At 43.4% G+C, this 20814-nt stretch overlaps 1 protein-coding gene across 22 annotated transcripts in view; it reads right to left on the reverse strand.

The window, feature by feature from the left end:
- Positions 1-20814, reverse strand: part of clasp2 (cytoplasmic linker associated protein 2) — a 53553-nt gene that overhangs the window by 9583 nt on the left and 23156 nt on the right. For 3 of the 22 annotated variants that reach the window (XM_042077111.1, XM_042077127.1, XM_042077126.1), the window contains 25 exons: positions 20673-20749; positions 20355-20447; positions 19765-19910; positions 17872-18007; positions 17632-17702; positions 17294-17353; positions 16971-17048; positions 16253-16420; positions 16060-16097; positions 14911-15048; positions 14095-14118; positions 13100-13195; positions 12975-13001; positions 10108-10269; positions 9604-9645; positions 9357-9464; positions 7558-7620; positions 6779-6885; positions 6515-6538; positions 5935-6182; positions 5485-5548; positions 3342-3398; positions 2598-2600; positions 2153-2316; positions 1519-1597 (listed from right to left, as the gene is read on the reverse strand). In XM_042077111.1, the coding sequence (XP_041933045.1) occupies positions 1519-1597; positions 2153-2316; positions 2598-2600; positions 3342-3398; positions 5485-5548; positions 5935-6182; positions 6515-6538; positions 6779-6885; positions 7558-7620; positions 9357-9464; positions 9604-9645; positions 10108-10269; positions 12975-13001; positions 13100-13195; positions 14095-14118; positions 14911-15048; positions 16060-16097; positions 16253-16420; positions 16971-17048; positions 17294-17353; positions 17632-17702; positions 17872-18007; positions 19765-19910; positions 20355-20447; positions 20673-20749 (2273 nt within the window). The remainder of the gene's footprint in view (positions 1-1518; positions 1598-2152; positions 2317-2597; positions 2601-3341; positions 3399-5484; positions 5549-5934; positions 6183-6514; positions 6539-6778; positions 6886-7557; positions 7621-9356; positions 9465-9603; positions 9646-10107; positions 10270-12974; positions 13002-13099; positions 13196-14094; positions 14119-14910; positions 15049-16059; positions 16098-16252; positions 16421-16970; positions 17049-17293; positions 17354-17631; positions 17703-17871; positions 18008-19764; positions 19911-20354; positions 20448-20672; positions 20750-20814) is intronic. The other 19 variants (XM_042077112.1, XM_042077113.1, XM_042077115.1 and 16 more) reach the window with 19 other exon arrangements.

A 20814-nucleotide genomic window follows, 5' to 3' on the forward strand; every position in this document is an offset into this window, starting at 1 on the left:
AAGAAAAGAAAACCCTAACTATTTAAAAAAAAATCTATTGAGGTAATATCACTAGTACTTTTAGCAACAACACTGTCTTCAGTAACAGAGACAAGTACACAGATATGGGTCTTCTCCAAGTTTGTAACTGAACTGACTTTTATCATCCCATACCAAACGAGAACAGAGCTTCATTAAGAGCTCAAATTGCCTGTATCATAGTTCAAACAGTATTCAAAGACGTGACAGGTTAACGGTGAATGAATATATGTAAAAGACATACACCTGGGAACAGTGAGTCAGTCAGAGTGTCAGTCCCTCAACTGCAGAAGTCCAATTTAGGTTCAACTTAAGATCTCAGAATACTCTGTTCTTCTTCTCACTCTATTCTTATCTTTCCTTATTTCTCCTAACGGTCCCTTAGGAGAACCAGGTGAGCTCTCATTTCAGAAGTTACTTTCCTATGGCTGACCAAGGCATACAACACCCTGAGCACCTAGATCATCAGTCTAACCCATCTCTAACTCGGAGGCCATGAATCCCTTGACAGATCAGCATTTTTCACATGCAAAATGCAATCAGATCCATTAGGAATATCATAAGGAAGAAAGTTGCTGGACCAAATTCTTGAAATTCCTGCAAAAATATCCAGAAACTGACTTCCAATAATGACCTGACCTCTTGTAATATCCGATTAATTGTGTGTTACTCAAATAACAAATAATTGACACTATAACTATATTCGTTATGCAGTTTATCGGGGTAACAATTACGGCAACTCTGGTTGTGAGTTTCTCTGGCTGATGACTAAAGTGGGGTGTTTACCTAAATAAAGAGGTGAACGAGCTGATGCATAAGTGTGTAAATTCTAATGCTGGAAATGTAATTCAGGTATGTTTTGCCCCAGTAAAAGGCTTTGAACACACTGGTCTGCTATATTAGCAGTGGGTGTGTTACAACAAATAAACAGCAGAGCCCTTATTGGAAGTACAGTATGTGCATCTCCTTAACAATTCCAGATTCCAACACACAAGATCACACTTGTGGTTACCACTCAAAGCACTTTAATGCAACTAACACTTAGAATAACTAAGTAGAACAATCCTCACCTGTATACTTACCAACTGGGTCCTTCCTGGAGATGTTTTGTTCCAACCCATTTTCATTATACATTATAGAGACAGTTCTCAAGTAAAACTACATAGTTTCTAACAGTGATCTTGGTATTGTTGGAAAATGCAAAATGCAGTACTTTTGAAGTATGTGTCCAGGGTGCAATCAAGAAATCCTCAGTAGCTATTTTTATATCAGATTTCATCATTGGCAAGGGAGGAGTAAACGGGATGCTGAATTGCTAGCTGACAGCTACGGAGTTTCAACAGGCTTCCAGTTACAAGCGACAGTGAGAGTGGATATGATGCAATACCTTGAAATATTTTTCTGAGGCTTTAAGGGGCTTACCAAGAACCTAGCCTCTCCACCAGCTATTCCCAAACCAGTTCCCCACCTGTGTGTCCCAGCAGACACCCAGCCACATACCTTCAGGTTTGGAGTCTGAGTTTGGTCAACTGTGAACCGCATCAGGATGGTAAACTGAAGATCATTGGCGAATGACTCTCTATAGAGGAATGAGACAGAGAGAACTGGGTGAGTATTCATCACATGATTAAAGCACATTTCTGAAAACTTATAACGGATAATGTTGAAATAGGCTTAACATGAGTCAGCGGTCACATACCCCCATTTGCCTAATTTATCATGTGTCCATTCGGTTAATTTCCCTAATGCCCAGTAGGGGGCAGACGGTATTATAATCTGGAGCATCCTATGGGAGCATCTGTGTCTGTCTGTCCATTTGTGTGTGTTTGTTTACAAGACTAGAAAAAATCCTCCCGACAACAGGATCTTTTACCATATCTTTACTAGTACACAAGTGGATCTATTCTAAGTAAAAGCAACAGTGCTTTCTTCTAGCAGTACCCAACATTTATCACTCCTGATCTATGTACATGAAAATAAAGAATACATTTTCAATACATGTAATTAATAATTTTGTAAATGTCCAATCAGAATATAAGAATATAATTCTGTACAATTAACTTAAGAATGGCATATGCCTCTGCATCCATATGACTAAGTGAGTGAGATTTCAAAGTGTAGAATGTGCCCCCACCTGGTAACATCCAAAGCCCTCTGCACTTTGGCCTGGACCGACCCCAGGAGGTCAGCGCCCATCTTCTTCAGCAGCTGAGTGAGCAGCACAAACAGCCAGTCCTGCAGGTCGTCCTTATGCACCCCGATGAAGTCCACCAGCGTCTCCAAAAACATGCTGAAAACCTGATGATGCAGACAACAGTTACACCCATGCTCACACCACTTTTACATCGTCGGACACTGCCATCACCTCCACAGAAGTATATACATAGAAACAAACAATTAACGTACATAAAAACACACAAAGCAAACCTGAGAGATCATAATTTTATAAAAATATGATAATAAAACACGGTTATAGTTGGTCTATCCAAAAAGTTACTCATATTTCATATTTCATCCTAAATGTTACACGTGTGTATGTATATACGTGTGTCTATGAAATAGTTTTGAGACAAACTTACTCTCTTCATAGGTTCATCGGGAGGAAGCATGGAGGGAGAGAGGGAGACAGAGACAGAAAGAAAGAGATAAATGTCTGGCTCAGGACTAATTTATTAGGTCATGCAATACATCCACATATCTCCAGGGGTGTGTATGTGTGTACAGGTGGGGGGGATTTGTCTGTGGTAAGTGGAAGGACACAGAGTTATGCATTGTGTAAACAGTGTATTGTGTACTTAAGGCTTTCAATTAAGTGCTGCTTAAAGGAGAATTCTGGTATTTTGTAACCTGGGATCCTAATGTTCCTAAGATGTCTTCGAGCACTTTCATTAGGGACAAAGCAATACAAATCTATTCAGCAGTAAACAAGCTAGCTCAACATGCCATTACAAATGTCAGCAAACATGGAGAGGATTCTGATCCCGTCTTGATAGATGTGTGCCATCAGTTTGATTTTAGTAGATGGCCTATATTAATGCTTAGCAAGCTCACTTCGCTTGCTCAATTATTACTGAACAGATTTTCATCTTTGTGTCCCTAATTAGAAATACCTAAAGACATCTAACAATAGTACTTGTGCTGCCGGAATTCCGAAAAATGCCGGAATTCCCCTTTCAGGGGTATCTCTCGTCTCGTGGCAAGTGATAATGAGAACAAAATGTGTTTGAATGACAACAGTAGTGATGGAGTGTGAGAATGATGCCTAAGCACGTGTGATTGTGCATGTCTGTGTCACAGAATGGCTGACTGTGTATTTGTGGTACCTTGAAGGAGGCAGAACTGATAATGGATTCTGCCGAGCCGAAGCCTCTGGCGTCTCGCTGTGAATCAGAAAAAAGGGCGGGACCAATGCCTGTCAATCACAGAGCTGATGCTCATAATCATCCAATCACGGTGGAAATCAGAGGGAGGAACCCAGGAGACCATTTGCATGGCCAGTAACAGACAACATAAATGATTAAGTTAATATGTAGACTTTAGCGCACGTGGAGCTGCATGCTTTCTGTAAATGTAGCTTGTAGCCACTTAGCCAAACCTCAAATCTTATCTCTCAAAAAACAAATCCCTTGGGCGTGGTCTTAAATCTGGCTAATGAGCCCAACATGACGGCACTCAAAGGTCTTGCCTAAAGACTTAAATGCAGGAAGACACAGCCCTGCAAACGTGATAGTAATCTGATACTGGTCTGTAAGGGATAACTTATAAAACACTTTCAGATATACAGAGAGGTGTCAAAGTCCTAGTGCTACATGTAGGGATTTCCCACAGCAGCCAACTATTAAGCAAACCAAGCCTATCTACCATCCAACAAAATAACCAACCAATAAGCAACCTATTTACCATCCAACAAAATAACCAACCAATAAGCAACCTATTTACCACCCAACAAAATAACCAACCAATAAGCAACCTATTTACCACCCAACAAAATAACCAACCAATAAGCAACCTTTGTGGGCAAAAAAGATCGTCAACAGAGCAGCCTTTGAGAGCATTTCACTGGGGTTATCAAGCAGGCACCTTCCTTCTTCAGTGTTTTGTTGAATTAGGCCCACGACACCTCCAGAGGTCTCAACAGTGGTGTCTGGCGTCCCAGACCCACCGCCCTTTACATTCATGATGGGTTCTATACCAATAAATACAAACAAATTCTTCGGTCATTCCTCTTTGATTCTGTGGCCATTTATGATCCGATCAGCAAAATAACCAGACAAACCACACATTCTTGATGCTGGGTCCCACAAACACGAACAATTTCTTCAGTCATTCCTCTTCGTTGTTGCGGCCATTTATGATCGGATCAGCAAAATAACCAGACAAACCACAATCCTTGATGTGGGCACCCGCAAATACCAACAAATTCTTCAGTCAATCCTCTTTGTTGCTGCGGCCATTTATGATCCGATCAGCAACATCTCCAAACAAAACGCAAACCCTTGATGAGGGTACCAACAAACAAACAAATACCAGCAAATTCTTCGGTCATTCTGAATTTAGCTCAATTTAAAGCTAGTTATATACAACCAGGTCTCCAAAGACTGCAAGAAATCAACACACATTACAGTACATATGGTCATATGTAGATCAATGATAAGCTGATGTGAGCTGCTGATTCTTTTCATCTTGTTTAGATCGCTAGAGCAATGTGACATCACAAAACTGTCTAATAGATTACAAAAATGTAAATTTGGTTGGTGATTGGAAAATCCAAAACAAATCAATATTCATACAAGCAAGAATCATACAAGCAAGTTAAGCTGTCTAAATGTGCCAAAATGTCAGAATGAACTGAAACAGCAACCTCGTCAAAAATTACACTGTTTCAGTCATCTGGCAACTAAACAGTACATTCTAATGTACACATCTTCCTTTTTGTCAAATCACTGTTTCTGCTGGTTAGCGCATAGTACATGCTAACATTTCATCAAATCGCAGACACAGTAATGCAACCAAGAGAAAAGAGCAGCTTAAGATATAGATGTTATAGGTTCAACGATATTCAATTATACGTAAAGATAGATTATCTTGAGGGTGGGTGACCAGTTAAACATGCTTATGTGTCAAACTCAGCCCAGTGCATCTGTGGGGCAGAAAGAAAGAAATATCTGTGTGTGACAGTGAAAGAAGTGCGCAACTGCAGAAGCGGAAGTAGCTTATTGTGCTAGAACCGGCCAAAGAGGTGCCCCTGGCATGCCATTGCCCATCCCCAACACCAGGATTAGTGTGTGTACATGCCTGGTGGGTGTTGGTGAGTGTCACATTTGAGCGAGTGCGCAGGCTTTGGTTTCGGCAGAATCCACTACAAGGTGTTTTTTTTTTTTTTAGATCAGACGTGCGAGCAGGTGAGTGTGTGAACGTAGTGAGTGAGTGGTTTTCCTTTTCTTTTTCATGGCGTGCCGGTAATACCTTGCTGTGAGGGTCAGCGAACATTCTCGTGAAAATCTCACATAACCTCTTCAGTTCCACACGACTGCAAGGAGACAGACACAAACAACACGTGTTTAAGAGGATAAATATGCTTTTATGCTAAAAAAACAAAACAAGAAATTACTATTTGGTTCATGCTTCAAACACGCAGTGATCAAAAAGGTTGCCTATATTGCAAAACAGATTTATGGATGACCCCCTTCATCCCACCAATCACGTAGATCACGTCGCCTTGATCTTCCATCTTACGTATGTCCAGACAAACTACAAGTACTCCAGCACTCCAGTACCAACGGTCCTGGTTTCCCCCCCCCCATAAATAAGCACACACGATTACAAAGACATGCACATGCACTGTGTGAATTCACCCCCCTCCAAAAAAAAACTACACGCAAGCCGTGCAGTGAGTGAGTGTGTGTGTGTGCGCACCTGAGCGTCCGCTGGTTCTTCAGCAGCGTCTGGAGACCCATAAGCCCCTCCTTCCTCTCGCTCCAGTTGGCCGAGGCGCAGCGGTTCAGCACCTCGGCCACATCCTCCGTCTGCCGCATGTACGTGGGGATGCTGCTGCCGTTCCGAGACGAGTAGGAGCGCTCGGAGCACGCGCTGGACGCGTCGCTGTTGGCGTCGTCGTCGGAGTACATCCCGTACGTCTCGTAGCGTCGTCGCGCGGGTTTCTTCTGCAGAGGGACAGACACACACAGAAACCATCCATAGACATGCACACACCCAACATGAGTACACACTGAGCAATAGAGAGCAGCAGCTGAGTTAAGACTCTGCTACACAAGCATAAAGAAAGGAACGAGAGAGAGTGAGAAAGTGAGAGAGAGAGAGAGAAAGTGAGAGAGAGAGAGAGAGAGAGAGAGTGAGAGAGAGAGAGAGAAAGTGAGAGAGAGAGAGAGAGAGAGAGAGAGAGAGAGAGAGAGAGAGAGAGAGAGAGAGAGAGAGAGAGAGAGTGAGAGTGAGAGAGAGAGAGAAAGAGAAGGCGAGTGATGCATGTTTGACCCACCTTGCTCCTCATGTCTCCTAATAACTGGCAGCATTAAGACAGCAAGAGTACAGAGTAAGAGTAAGACACAGCACGTACAGATAAAGGTTTTGGCTGTTAGCACAAGGTGAAGAGAGGATTATAAAACACAGAGCGAATAAGTTGTGAATAAAGAACAATAATTATTATGACCACATATCAATACGTGTATGTGAAAGCATATGTGAGTCATGTGTGTGCTTATTTGTGTCTGTGTGTGTGTGTGTCTGTGTGTGTGTGTGTTACCAAAGCATCAGCCAGAGCCTCCTCCACATCCGATCCAGTGTTTAAAACTCTCATGGCACTCACAGACGACGACAGACGACTAGACTGTGATATCCCCAAAGCAGATCCTTCCAAGAACACATACACAAAACACAATGTAAGCACAAGAATCATCCACCACCTAAACTAAGGCTAAACTGGAGGTGTGAGGTATACCAATCATGTCACTTCACACCAGAATGTAGACTTAATCTTATCACTGGTGAAACAATGAAATCAAAATGAAATTAAACTTAATAGTGTAGTAATTATTACACGAAACATCTCAGTATATCAATAATCCTACTAGACACCATCAGCACAACTTATATAACCGTATGCACCCATATGCTAGTCATATCATATAAAATAAAAGTTTCCGAAAATACCTTTATGGCTGGATGAAACTTACCTTGCAAAATGAATGAAATATAGAATGAACAGAACAAAAGGAGTTTTGAAAAGGAACAACACAAAAATGAACTTGTGAAATGAGCCGTGACACGGTTATCAGGTGAAGGGAGATCTGCCCATGTGTGGGGTCAGTAAATGTTTGCGTTAGCCTGCATGCGTAGGCATTTCAGAATTCATTCCTTTCCTTTCGACATCCTGCCTTCACCTGACCGCTAAATGATATTAAAAATTCTGACGGGCAATGAGATGACCAAAGAAAATGTCCGCTGAGAGCTGAATGGAGACCAAATGAATGAAATGGGAATTCAACATGAGAGCGAGGGAGCGAAGTAGAGACTGGAGATCACCTGCTGCCCCAAAGGCTTCGGCAACATGGAGCGCACCAGTGGAGCGAGAGTAGTGTCGCGATGCTGTAACACACACACACACACACACACACACGTACACACATATACACACACACAGCGCAGGGTTAGAGCCATGGCGACAGGCACATACAAGAGCAAGGAGACAGACCCTCTACCTCAAACCTCGTGCCCAGACCCATTGTGAGTACCCGAGTGCACACCAACACCCACTTATACCAACTAATGCCATTTAGAGTCCAGTTCTGCTTCTTCCCCCTGACTCGAGTAGCATGGGACCTACAGAGACAGTCGTAAACAAGCAGTGTTTCACAACACAACCACCCACAACTCTCAATTCTCTCTTCCGTTCACTCATACAAAGGCACACACACACACACACACACACACACACACACACACACACACACACACAGGCACGCACACACACACAGGCACGCACACACACACACACAGGCACGCGGTTTTACATTACAGAGACATGCATCTTTAATAGGCAGGAAGTCATCATGGAAGTCATCATGCTCTTACAGCTAAGTGGTTACAAGAAAATCAATACGAATTGTGCTGGAAGAGGAGGACCTAAAATAATAATTTCACAGATGCATGTTGACTATTACAAATGCATGATCATTTGACTCGTATTGGAATGATTACGGTATCATTTGTGCCAAATGACACTGTGAGCATTCCCAAAAAAAACAAAAAAAAAACACTCCTACACACACACCAAATTCATCCCCAAAAGAAGAATTTTGGACAGTAAGAAGTCAGTAATGATTATTGGTAAATTCTCCATTAACTGCCCACCTCTAAATCAATGCTGCTTGATGCTTTAATGAAGTCCAGTCAACAGAGCACTACATAAACAGTACTGTGTAAAAGCACAGACAGCACTCCACTGACTTGACAGCAACAAGCATCAGCAAGTTGTCTGAAGGTCCAGGCAAGAGACATGCAAGCGCAAGCAGAGAAGTGGTCACTCATGAGTATCCGTGGTGCGAGACACATCGGCCGCTCCTCCGCGCAGCAGGTATTTCTTCATATTGACAGTTGCCAAAAATGAACGCCATCAGTGTAAAACTTATCTGTGTAAAACTAGATTCTCTAAGCAGAAGTCACACACTGGGAATAAATCAAATTAAAAAAAGACATATTGTGGAGAAATGTATTGTCGATTCGGCATATAACAGCTCCATTTTGGGATCCTGTTTCATCCAGTTGGCATTTTTCCCCCCATGCTGACCAGCAGACTACTTGTACGCAGTTCGTCAAATTTTCTTCCAGACTGTGTAACCATCAGCAAAAAATTCTGTATGCTAGACATTGTATATTGTGGGAGACTTCTTTGCATTTTTACTGTGATATGGATCCCCCTGGGTCTCATCGAGCAACACTACTGCCAGATAGGCGAGGCTAATAACCAAAGGCGCTAGTAGGTCAAGACGGGACATTTGTGCCATTATAGTCGCTAACAGGTAGCATTCCCAACACATAGCTCTTCATGGTGACAGTCCTGTTTTACCTTTATATAACATGCACTATTCTCCAGCTAGCATCTGTTGTTACAGCATGGGCAGAATCCAAAAGCAACTTCATCAGAATGATCTATATCATTTAGCTTGAGATCTATGAATTCCCACTGGCATGTCACCGTTGCAAACCAAAATGAAATCAGCAGCTGTTACATTACTAGTCAGAAATGGAGGTGTGACCGGGCTCTTCCCAGGCCAGCTCAGGCGCTTGCTATGTTAGGACGTGGTGTGAGCCGTGTTACTCACCGAGAGGGGTGAAGGACCGCACAGGGCTGGCGTCTCGACTGCTCTCGCGACTCGCCTCCCGACTGCACCCCTGACTCACGCTGGGCCGTGGGATTCGGCTGCCCCGGGCTACGGGAGGGGGGGGGGGGGGGGGTGGAGGGGTAATATCAGACGGGTGCAACTGTGAGCCAGACAGGAAAGGCTTGAGTAATACATTCCTATTCCAACAAAGGCAAAAAGCTGGGAATGCAGAGGACGGAGTTTCTACCTCCTTTGGCTCCATTGTAGATGTGCGTGAGACTGGATGGAGCTGAAAAAGTAGGAAAGTTGTTGATTTAGAGATGACAACAAAAACAACTGAACGGAAGTAAAATCAGCGGCAATTTAGAGGCAATTAATCGTGTCCTGCTTAGAGACACCTAAAAATCAGATATCAAAAAATGAGTAGTATACTAAGTACTTTACGTAGGTATGCAAATAGATAGATGTTGGTGTTTCCAAGTTCATGGCCATTGTACATCTCTGTCGCGTCCCTCGTAAGAGTGTGTACATGTGTGTGGCGTCCCACGTAAGAGTGTGTACGTGTGTGTGTGGCGTCCCACGTAAGAGTGTGTACGTGTGTGTGGCGTCCCACGTAAGAGTGTGTACATGTGTGTGGCGTCCCTCGTAAGAGTGTGTACATGTGTGTGGCGTCCCACGTAAGAGTGTGTACATGTGTGTGGCGTCCCTCGTAAGAGTGTGTACATGTGTGTGGATGTAAATGTTTTCTTACCCACAGACAGGCGTGTGGGGCTGTTGTCTCGACTAGCTCCCTGGCTCCGTGGTATCCGACTGCGTCGCTGTGGCCCGGTCCCAATGCTGCGGGGGGCCGTACTGAGCATGCTCAGAGCTGTGCTGTTTAGCACTCGGCCAGGAGAGCCTGAGCGAGACCCCGCTGCAGGGGAGAGATGGACGTCAGCAGAGCACACACACAACCACAAAGACATACGAACACAAACACAGACGTGAAAATGTAAACACACACACACACATACATACACACACAATCTTCTCAACCAAAGTTCAATATCTTGTGATGGCACACTATCCTGTTGTGTACCCTGGGGAAGAAATGTTGAATATTTGTGTCTGTATTTTATTTTTTCATCATAAAAACATTTCAACTTGGGAAACAATGGTTATCCCAATTTAGCAAGTGGTCTTCGTTTACACTGATGGGCCAAAACATTACGCTCAATCAAAGAAAATACCCTTAATTGACAACGGAGATTTTCAAGGCCTGGGATATATTAGACAATAAATAACAGTGTGCTCCTGGAGTTGATATGCCGAAACTGCCAGGCTTCAGCAGTAACGACTACCTCACAAAAGCCCAAGGTGGGATCACTGTCAGGGTGTCTGGTTCACTTGGCATGTAGTCGAACCAACAGAAGAGCAGAAAGATTCTAATAATCTCTACAAGAGGAACCTCTTACAACATCAGGTGCTTTGCACTCTGTTGTTAATGAAGCAGGTTAGTCTGGGGTGGGGGGTTGCCCACGCCTGCCCGTATCCACCAGAGAAAGCACTGCCATTGGGAAGGAGAGCATTTGCACTGGTCTGGAGCAATGGAAGAAGGTCGCTTGGTCAGATGAGTCGTTTTCTACAGGAAATGCCTGGTACGTGTACATGGTTTACCCAGGAGATGCATTGTCAGAAGAACATGTAGGAGTCACAGGAAGGAGTATGATCCTCTAGACACTGTTCTGCTGGGAAACCTTTGGTACAGAACTTCTTGTTGGTGTCTATTAACCCTAAATCAATGCATTGTTGTGCGTTTTCCCTAAAGATAGTGGCCCCTTTTGGAATAAGGCATCTTGCCAAAAACACACACTGTGTGTCCACTAATGGTCCAAGAAATAGAAAGAGATGAAGATGTTGCCCTGGCCTCCAAATTCTCCAGCTCTCGATCCCATCAAACATCTCAGCGATGTGGTGCAAGTCCAATCCATGTCAACTCCACATCATAACTTATAGAACATAAAAGATCTGTGAGCATCTCCAGAGCACCCTCAGAGGTCTTGTAGAATCCATGCCACAGCAGGTTAGAGATGTTCTGGTGGCATACAGAGGACCACCAGAATATTTGGAAAGTGGTCATAATGTTTTGGGTCATCTGTGAATCCCTTCTTCCTCTGTGTTCCTTTTCAATATCTAATTGTTCAGATTGTGCTCTCATCCATCGTATTTATGTTCTCTGTCCTTACAACTGAGAGTGATCCATGGTAGATCAAGCTACTGCCACCAGATGGCATACCCTCGCCAGTGCACAGTAGGCCTATTGGCTTCATGCCATTAAACGCCTAGTTTCCAGACTAAATGTTCCCCATCAGCATCACTACTTCTGTACTTTTGAACAAAGGATTTTATTTTGTCAACGTAAACATGCTTTCCTCCCCAATAAAATACATTTACACGGTAATCATTCAATTACTTCTGAGAGCTGAACACTGTTTTCCGCCTGTTGTATGATAAATTTACTGTGCCAGAACAAATCAATTCAGTATTTCCGAAAAGCTATGTCTGTACAGCTAACTAAAGCACCACACAGACACCAACGAACACACACACACACAAACACACAGAGTTTCAGTTATATAAATGTTCCAGTGATGTGGCAACATTTAACAAAATCTGACTTTAGGACAGTCAGAAACAAATTAGCAAAAATACCAGCTATCACAAACAGGTAGTGTACTAAAGCCTATAACAAGTCCGACTATGTTGATGAGAAATAAACTACAACTACCACATTCCCACATTCCAACACTCACAACACCTACTAGCTCAATTCCAGAACAGTGAACACACTTGGTGTGTGCTAACACCACTTAGAGAGGAAATGGTGGAGCCCACAAAAAAAAGAGGGAAAACTAAGAGAAGGAACATGTATGAGACACGAGGAAGTGCTTACCCCCAACTGGATTGGCTGATTGTGATCCTGAGCCAACAAGAGGGTAGGATTTCAGTTGGGCAGTACGGCCCGTAATTTAAGAGCCGAGTTCACAGGAGCAGCAGATTAAAAGGCGAATGGCAATGATGAGTTTATTCACAACAGGTAAACAAACACTGTGTTGACAGAGTGGAGGCTGATGTAGGCTGATTATGATGATGATGACACAGAAGAGCAGCACATTCTGACCACACAGGAGAAGCCAAGCTGCACACCGACTCAGCACACCAGCTAACACATGGTCACACGGACCCCCCTCTCTCCAGCAGCGCTGGGCCTGGACAAGGATTTAGGGTCTGGGGGTCAAAGGTCACCCTCAGTGTTCAGGTGGGCCGCGTGGAGGTCAAAATCAACCTCCTCAAGTAAGCCTATATCCAGTTTGCTCAGCACTCTGTACAGAACCCAATCCCCACCCAAAGACACAAACCCACACACACCACACAGAACATGTACACAGCTGAATTTATGTGGAACTGTGTATGTGATAAACTTGAAGGCTTTGGTTCAGACAGAAATGGACTCTATGGTGACACACCCCGATGAAGTAAACACGCAAGGCATGCAAGGAAATGAACACACACACACACACACACACACACTCACACAGACACACACTCACACACACATGCATCCTCACAAGCAGGTACCTGGTGTACAATCTGAATCATCTGAACCTAAGGCACAGAAAGAGTTGAGGAGTGGAAGATTACACCCCAGCACTACAGCTCACTCAATCAAACACACAGCTGCACTTCTGGTCAGACACACTTACGTTGAGACTGTGACACCATCTTTGTTCGGCTGCGTCCCCTCGAGTCGGTCTGGACACTGTTTGCTGTGGACAATACTTGCTTTGTTCGAAGGCGTCCTGGGGGGGACGGACAAAAAAACAAAAATGTAGTTAGGCCTTATGGACCCTTTCAACAATAAAAACAAAAACAATGCTTGAACGTTCTATTTGGGCCCCAATCTACTTCCTCTGCATTAAGATAACATATGGAATGTTAAAAAGGAAGTCTTGTGGGGCCAACTATGATGCTGATAATGGAACTCTCTTGAAAGGGTCTATATGTAAACCCCTAACAGACCCAGATGTCCAGTCCCACATCTGGACAGTCGGCACAACACACATAAGCTGAAAGCCAGATGCACGGCTGTGAGAGGTCAGAGAGGAAATGGCCAGATGAGTAGATGAAGGAGATGGATGGGAGAGAATGAGCAGAGAGAAGACAGGGATCAGGATGTCAGCACTACCATGGCCTGTGGTTGGAATCCCTCCCTAGTACAATACAACATGCATTTCTACATAGTGCATGCAGTCTTTTTAAATTCACAGCTATGACTTGATCAGATACATTAATACACTATGTATAACCACAATGCATTGCAAATTGTACCGACAATGTACATGGGAATTTCCCCATTGTATGGGGAGTTGACTGAAGAAAAACAAGAATGCCTTTACAACTATTAAAAGCATGTCTATGAACACCTAAAATTATTTGTATTTATTATCTATTACCATTTATTTTGGTTTAACATTACATTCAACATGCTTTGAGTAAGCCATCTTAAATGTATGCACTGTAAAAACAGGTATTTAAGTATTGTTATGCTACAGATATTCCCTATTTCCATAGAAATCCCTATATTGATAGATTCTTCTATATAGGGAACAGGGAGTCAACAAAATAGTATAGCATTCCAACCACGACCATGAAGATCCAGATGAAGTTACAGAGACAGAGAGAAACGACATGATCTTACCATCCATCTTATCAGTGGCATCATCTTTCAGGCCAGAAAGAAGAGTAAAGGAGAGGAGTAGAGGAGTTAAAAGACCCAGAAAAACACTCAGGCTCCACACACATGCATCACGCAAGCACTCGCTCTCTCAAAGCACTCATACAGGTCCCTTTCCACAATGGAGTTGAACTCCAGACACTCTCTGGATCCTGTCAGCACCCTAGTGCAATGCCCAGACATTACCTGGGTGAGCTGAACCAAGGAGAGAAACTTTTTGGACCAGTTTTGTGCATCAATCATGCACGGTGAGAGCAAGACAAACAAGAGCACGTCTGCAGACTGAAGGGTAAGAGAGAAGTGTGTCCGCAAGGGCACAGGCACAGAGGATTAGGCCAAGTACACGGACAGAACCAGATGTTTCAGTCTCCTCTGCACCTCCATCACTTTCTTCCTGTCACTTCTTCTCTCTTCCTCCTGACGCCCCCTCCCCCCTTTCCTGACTCTGCCTCACTCTTGGCCCCAAGACAGGCGCTTCTTTTCTATGCTGCTGCCCATGTGCCTGCCTGTGGAAAATGTAGGCCTTGATTCCATAAAAGACCCTGAGATGATCGTGACTGTAAAGGGCATTACAAACAGAACTGCCACTAAATACCTTTAACATGGTAATAAGGAAAGAAAAACATAATCAATAAGCAACACGGCAAAAACCTTTTGTTTACATACTGCTGCTGTTTTTGTATTATAACACTGCTGTCTATATACACCCTTCCACATTTGGGGCTCACCCAAGCACACCCATATTGAACAGTACTGGGGGAAAGAGGGGAGCTGGCCTACCTAGTGATGCATAGGAGCCTACGGGCGTCCGGGATGCCCCTCCCTTCTGGCGAGCCGCTGCCCCGGCTGCCGCGGTAACGTCCACGTCGCTACGGGAACGCTGCAGGGAGCCTGGTGAGCCGGTAGACTTGGCTGGAACTGGGGAGAGTACCAGAGTATAAACATATCATCACCCAGCAGTTACACACCATCTCAACTCAAATTATTTGTAGCAAAGATGTATTAAGAGATCTAATAAATAAATCACACATTTCCTATTCACAACATAACATTCAGGATAAGCAGTAGCAATGAATCCATGCTGTGCATATTTTTTTACAAACATCTAATTGACTAAATAAGCCCATAAAACATGCACCATGATTGCATTGATTAACTTTTTAATTTCTCAATAATGTGATAGGAAAAACAACACTATCGACAGTGTAGATCACACCAATATATAAGCAATGAAGTTCAAGGACTTCTCTCTAGTTTTCTGGAATCAAACTGATTCAAAGTAAAGATCAGGGCAAATGCAAAGACAAAAGCATTTCCAGAGAACATTTCCCATTGCAAAACTGAAGAACACCAGATGTCTTTAGAAAGTTTGTCATCCGGCCAGGCTCAACAACCAGAAAATCAAAGAGGCGATCAGGAATCTCACTCTGACAGACCTGCATGGGTCCTGTGCAGAGGTGGAGGGAGCTGCCAAGACAAACATCCCAGAAGTACTTCATCTATCAGGCTTAATGAAAGCCATTCCTCCGTAAAAAAAAGAAGCATAAAGCAGCAAGGCTGGGGTTGGCCAGAACCACATCACCAGCGCCAGGAGCAAATGGGTCAATGAAGATTCTCTGACTCAGCAAAAAACTGATCATCAAGAGAGAGACGATTGAACAACAGGCCAAGCTCTAAGTTGTATGCCTGATGAAAGCCATCAATCACTCAGCACTTAGATCAGACGACATCATACTGAACCATGTTTGAGGTTGCTTGTCAGCAGCAGGGACAGGGAGAGCTATGAGCAAATGTGCCTCTAAAAAGTGCTACATCGCCGGGCAAAATAAAATGTCAAATTCAGACATTTCAGATTTTGGACACATTCTATTGCGGGTCATGGTGCATAGTTTGAGAACTACAGAATGTGTCAAGGCTATGATGACTTACCTCGTCCAGGGGCAGCAGACCACTTCCCCAAAGGACGGCTTTAGAAGAGAAGAGAACACGTTTAGATAGCTAACGAAAGAAAGAAAGAAAGAAAGAAAGAAAGAAAATCTATCTATCTATCTATCTAGGTAGTGAATATGTATATATCTGTGTATGTGTTTACGAGCATGTTTGTATTTGTGACTGAGCTTACTTTAAGCTCTCCTGTGAGGAAGAGGAGGAGCGGTCAGACTGGGGCAGGGACGCCGCACTACCCGAGCTACGGAGGAAGGACTGAAGGGTCTTCTGGTAGGATGGCTCTAACGAGGAGTACAGAGACTCGGCCTCGGATGGGAAATGAGCCTGAAGACCCCAGTAGGCCCTGAGAGAAAAAGGAGGGATGGGGGAGGGGTGGGAGAACACACAGAGAGAGAGAGAGAGAGAGAGAGAGAGAGAGATAGAGAGAGAGAAAGAAAGAGATAGATAGAGAGAGATAGATAGAGATAGAGATAGAGATAGAGAGAGAGAGAGAGAGAGAGAGAGAGAGAGGCAGTTGATGATATCGGATCTGATGTAGGGCAGTAAGGGACAGGGCAGGCTAGGCTTGTGTAAAATGGGGTCAGATGGAACCAAAATAACCAAGCCAACATGTCTGGAAATCTCTTAAAAACATCTATCTGGATTTTTATGGAATTATTGGAATGCAAGTGACCATAATCATTGAGTGACCTGACGGTCCAATACTAGATAGACAATACATAATAATGTGTAGGATTTGAGACCAGCCACATGTACAAGAAAGGACTTAACAGTGGTGAGATATAAATACTATTTCTTCATGCATTTAATGTGGATGGACTAGAACATTTTTAATAAGACACGCATGCACGCACACACACACACACACACACAACGTGAGTGAGCAGCCTTACTTCCTAGCCTCCACTCGAGCCTCCGAGTCGGCGTCCCGGATGCCCTTCTTAATGCTTTCCACCAGCACTGAAGCGTGCCTGTGAGAGGAGAGAAGAACCAGGCGAGGGACATGGAGAGTTAAAAATGCTACATTCTTGGACAGATGTTTCGATCTGATACTGATTACCATCAGTTTCACTGATCCTAAGTAGTCAAGTGTAAGATTAGGGGTTGGGGTGGGGTGGAGGTGGGTGAGACTCAGAGAGAATATCTAAATATTCTTAGTTTCGTTATCGGCCATTACACAATAGTATTGTTTATCCCCGATATTCACAAGATGTACCTCTCAAGAGAATGAGTCTGCCACTCTTGAAGAAGCAGATCCAGGAACTCATAACAGCGTCTGAAAAGAGGCAATAAAACACACACAACGGTAAACACAAGTCAGCAGGTGCACAATGATGCACTAACCACTCTACACCATTTTCACTCTATTCAGAACTTTTAGAAGAGGGCAACTTACACTCCATCAACACACGCACACACACACACACGTAGTATAGTATATTATATTTTTTTATATATATATATATATATATATATATATATATATATATATATATATATATATATATATATACGCACACACACACAGACTTTTTCATCCCTGTCCATTCTTACCTTCTCACTGCTACCGATTTCGAGGCGCAGTTACTGGTGATGAGTGGGATGAGGCGCGGAACATGCGTGTGCTGTAAAGGAACACACACACACACACACACACACACACACACACACACACACACACACACACACTTCAACTTTCTTATACGAATTAAATATGTTCTGTTTTTATTTCCTCTGGTACACACTATTCCAGCACTCAGATAAACGGTGCATGTACACTGTGTGTGTGTTTACCCGTATGATGCAGCGTATAGCAGCCACTCCGGATGAGGCCATGATCTTCGCACAGTTGGGGATGAGGTTGAAGAGCACAGGAACGATGGCCTCTGCTCCATGATCAAACTTATTCCCCAGCAATGTAGACAGATACCTACACACAAACATGCAGAACAGGGAATGCAAAGGTGAAAATTGACATAAGAACCCCTGCTCTATGGGATTCAGGTCAGACGAGTTGTCTGGCCAATTAAGCACAGTAATACCATGGTAAGCAAACCAGTTAATAGCAGTTTTGGCACTGTGGGCAGGTGCCAAGTCTTGCTGGAAAAGGAAATCAGCATCTCCATAAAGCTTGTCAGCAGATGGAAGCATGAAGTGCTTTCAAATGTCCTGTATTGACTTTGGACTTGATAAAACACAGCGAACCAACACACCAGACATGGCACCCCAAATCATCACTGACTGGAAATATAAAACTTGAAGCAACTTGGATTCTGTGCCTCTCCACTCTTCCTCCTGACTCTTGGGACCTTGATTGGATCCGAATATCCAAATGAAATGCAAAATTTGTGTTTATGTGAAAAGGAGTTTGGACTTCTGGGCAACGGTCCAGTTCTGTCTCTCCTTTAGCCCAAGTAAGATGCTCGAACCTTGTCCCTGATTCAAGAGTGGCTTGACACTAGTAATGTGACACATTTCCTGGACACCTCTGTGCGTGGTGGCTCTTGATGCAGACTCCAGCCTCGGTACACTCCCCCGGTACAAGTTCTTGAATCGCCTTTGCTTGACAACTCTCTCAAGGCTGCGGTCATCCTTGTTGCTTGCACACCTTTTCTTACCTCACTTTTCCCTTCCAGTCAACTTCACATGAATATGCTTTGATGCAGCACTCTGTGAACACCCTGCTTCTTTCAACAATGACCTTCTGTGGTTTACCATCCTAGTGGATAGCTGTATTCTGGACTACTGTCAAGTCAGAAGTGTTTCCCATGATTGTGGTTGTGTTTACTGAACCAGACTAAGAGATTAAAGGCTCAGGAAACCAACATTTCTGTATTATAACATCTTTATTCTAAATCTTTATTCTAATATTTTGAGAAACATTTTTTTGATTGTCATGACCTGTAATAATCAACACTCAAACAAAAGATGCCTTGACATATTTCACTGTAAATGTAATGAATCTTGAATATATAAAATAATCACTTTATGAACTAAATTAGGGGGAAAAACTTAACTTAACCGTTCCACGATATTCTATTTTTTTTAAGACACACCTGTTGTATAATCCTAACAATGCAACAGTTCCCTTGTCTTCGGTTTCGCTAGATCCCCCACAGTTCATGTTCTCAGAGGAGGGGAAGGTGGGTGATGAAGATTAACCCACTTTGTGCGCCTGCTCATCCCTGGAGCCATTATGTGTAGAGTAGGCCCACTCTAGTGGCAGACACTCGGTTACCAATTTCTGCCAGTTTTTCATACTGGATTCCATGATCAAGATATTCTTCCTATCCATAAACATCAGAATATAAATTATTCAGATCTTACAGTAACAGATTATATAATGATTATGTGGGCCTGACACAAATAAAACCGGAGGCAGCCGATTTCATTAATTTGCTTCAGGCTAGTATCTTTGCATTTCAAGACAAGATCTCTCCGTGTGAAGACCACCATTACTTTTGTACTTCATTACGCAATGCCGCTGCATTGAAGCTATTCCTCTGATGGGAGAATAAATGCATCCAGTGCATCACTTACTACTGCAACACAAAAACGTAACTTCTCAGACTGAACTCACACCAAATAAGACTTTTACGGTTATTCTGTCATTACTGGGCATTGGATGCTACGGACTGTTTAGTATCGCCCAAAAGACCGATACCATACCCACTAGCCCAGACTTACGCGACTGTGACGCAGGCCTCGCGCACCACCTGAGATCGCAGGTCTTTAGCGGACAGCTTGAAGGCGCTATCAAGCAGCCGCAGGTGCTGGTAGAAACAGTCATGGTCTGCTGCTCCGGCGACCATCAGCGAGCGGATCTTCTTCAGCTGCACAAACACATTCACGTGCCGGGTCAGAGGGGTTTCCAGCGGTCAAGATAATAATAATAATAATAATACGTTTATTTTATATAGCGCTTTTCTCAAACCCAAGGTCGCTTTACATAGTAGGAAGGCAAGGAAACACAACAACAAACAAACAAAACAATACAGCAAAGACAAGTTATCTGTATGAAGCTATGTGTTGGGTGTGGAGAAGTGATCATTAAACAAAAAGGTCTTGAGATGTGCTTGAGATTAATCTAAGCTACAGCGAATGTCAATCCAAGACAACTCATCCCGAATTTATCAACAGTAATAGGTGGGTGTATTCATATTTTGCAAGCATATGTACATAACCTTGTGTAGGTGTAGGAGTGGGCAAAAATATAATTATTGCGTTGAGGGCTTTGAGGCACAATTCGACTCGAGGTATGAGAGAGAATGACTTACAGCGTTGGCTCTTTGGTCCCAGTCATGTTTGTCATCTGACAGCACTTCTCGGATTTTATTCAGGTTGTCCTCCAAGTCCCGTGAAGAGTAGATCTGATTGGAAATACGTAAGTGTAAGCAAGTAAACGCAGCACAAAAAATAGATATACCGTACCATGTATCAATTATACCATATTTTAGAGATTAAAAGGGTAAGTATCTGTGTGTCTGTCTGAGAGAGAGAGAGAGAGAGAGAGAGAGAGAGAGAGAGAGAGAGAGAGAGAGTGTGAGTGAGTGAGTGAGTGAGTGAGTGAGTGAGTGAGTGAGAGTGTGTGATACCTGGACTGTAGGCACATCAGTGAAGGCTTTGACAAAATCTTCTTCATCAAGAGCTCCTGCTCCCTCCTTTGATCCACCTGAGCAGAAACCCACAAGTAGTGAATTCAAATGTCACAGCAAACACACACAGTATGTTCATACA

Source organism: Alosa sapidissima, chromosome 21 (assembly GCF_018492685.1).
Source record: "Alosa sapidissima isolate fAloSap1 chromosome 21, fAloSap1.pri, whole genome shotgun sequence".
NCBI classification, from domain to species: domain Eukaryota; kingdom Metazoa; phylum Chordata; class Actinopteri; order Clupeiformes; family Clupeidae; genus Alosa; species Alosa sapidissima.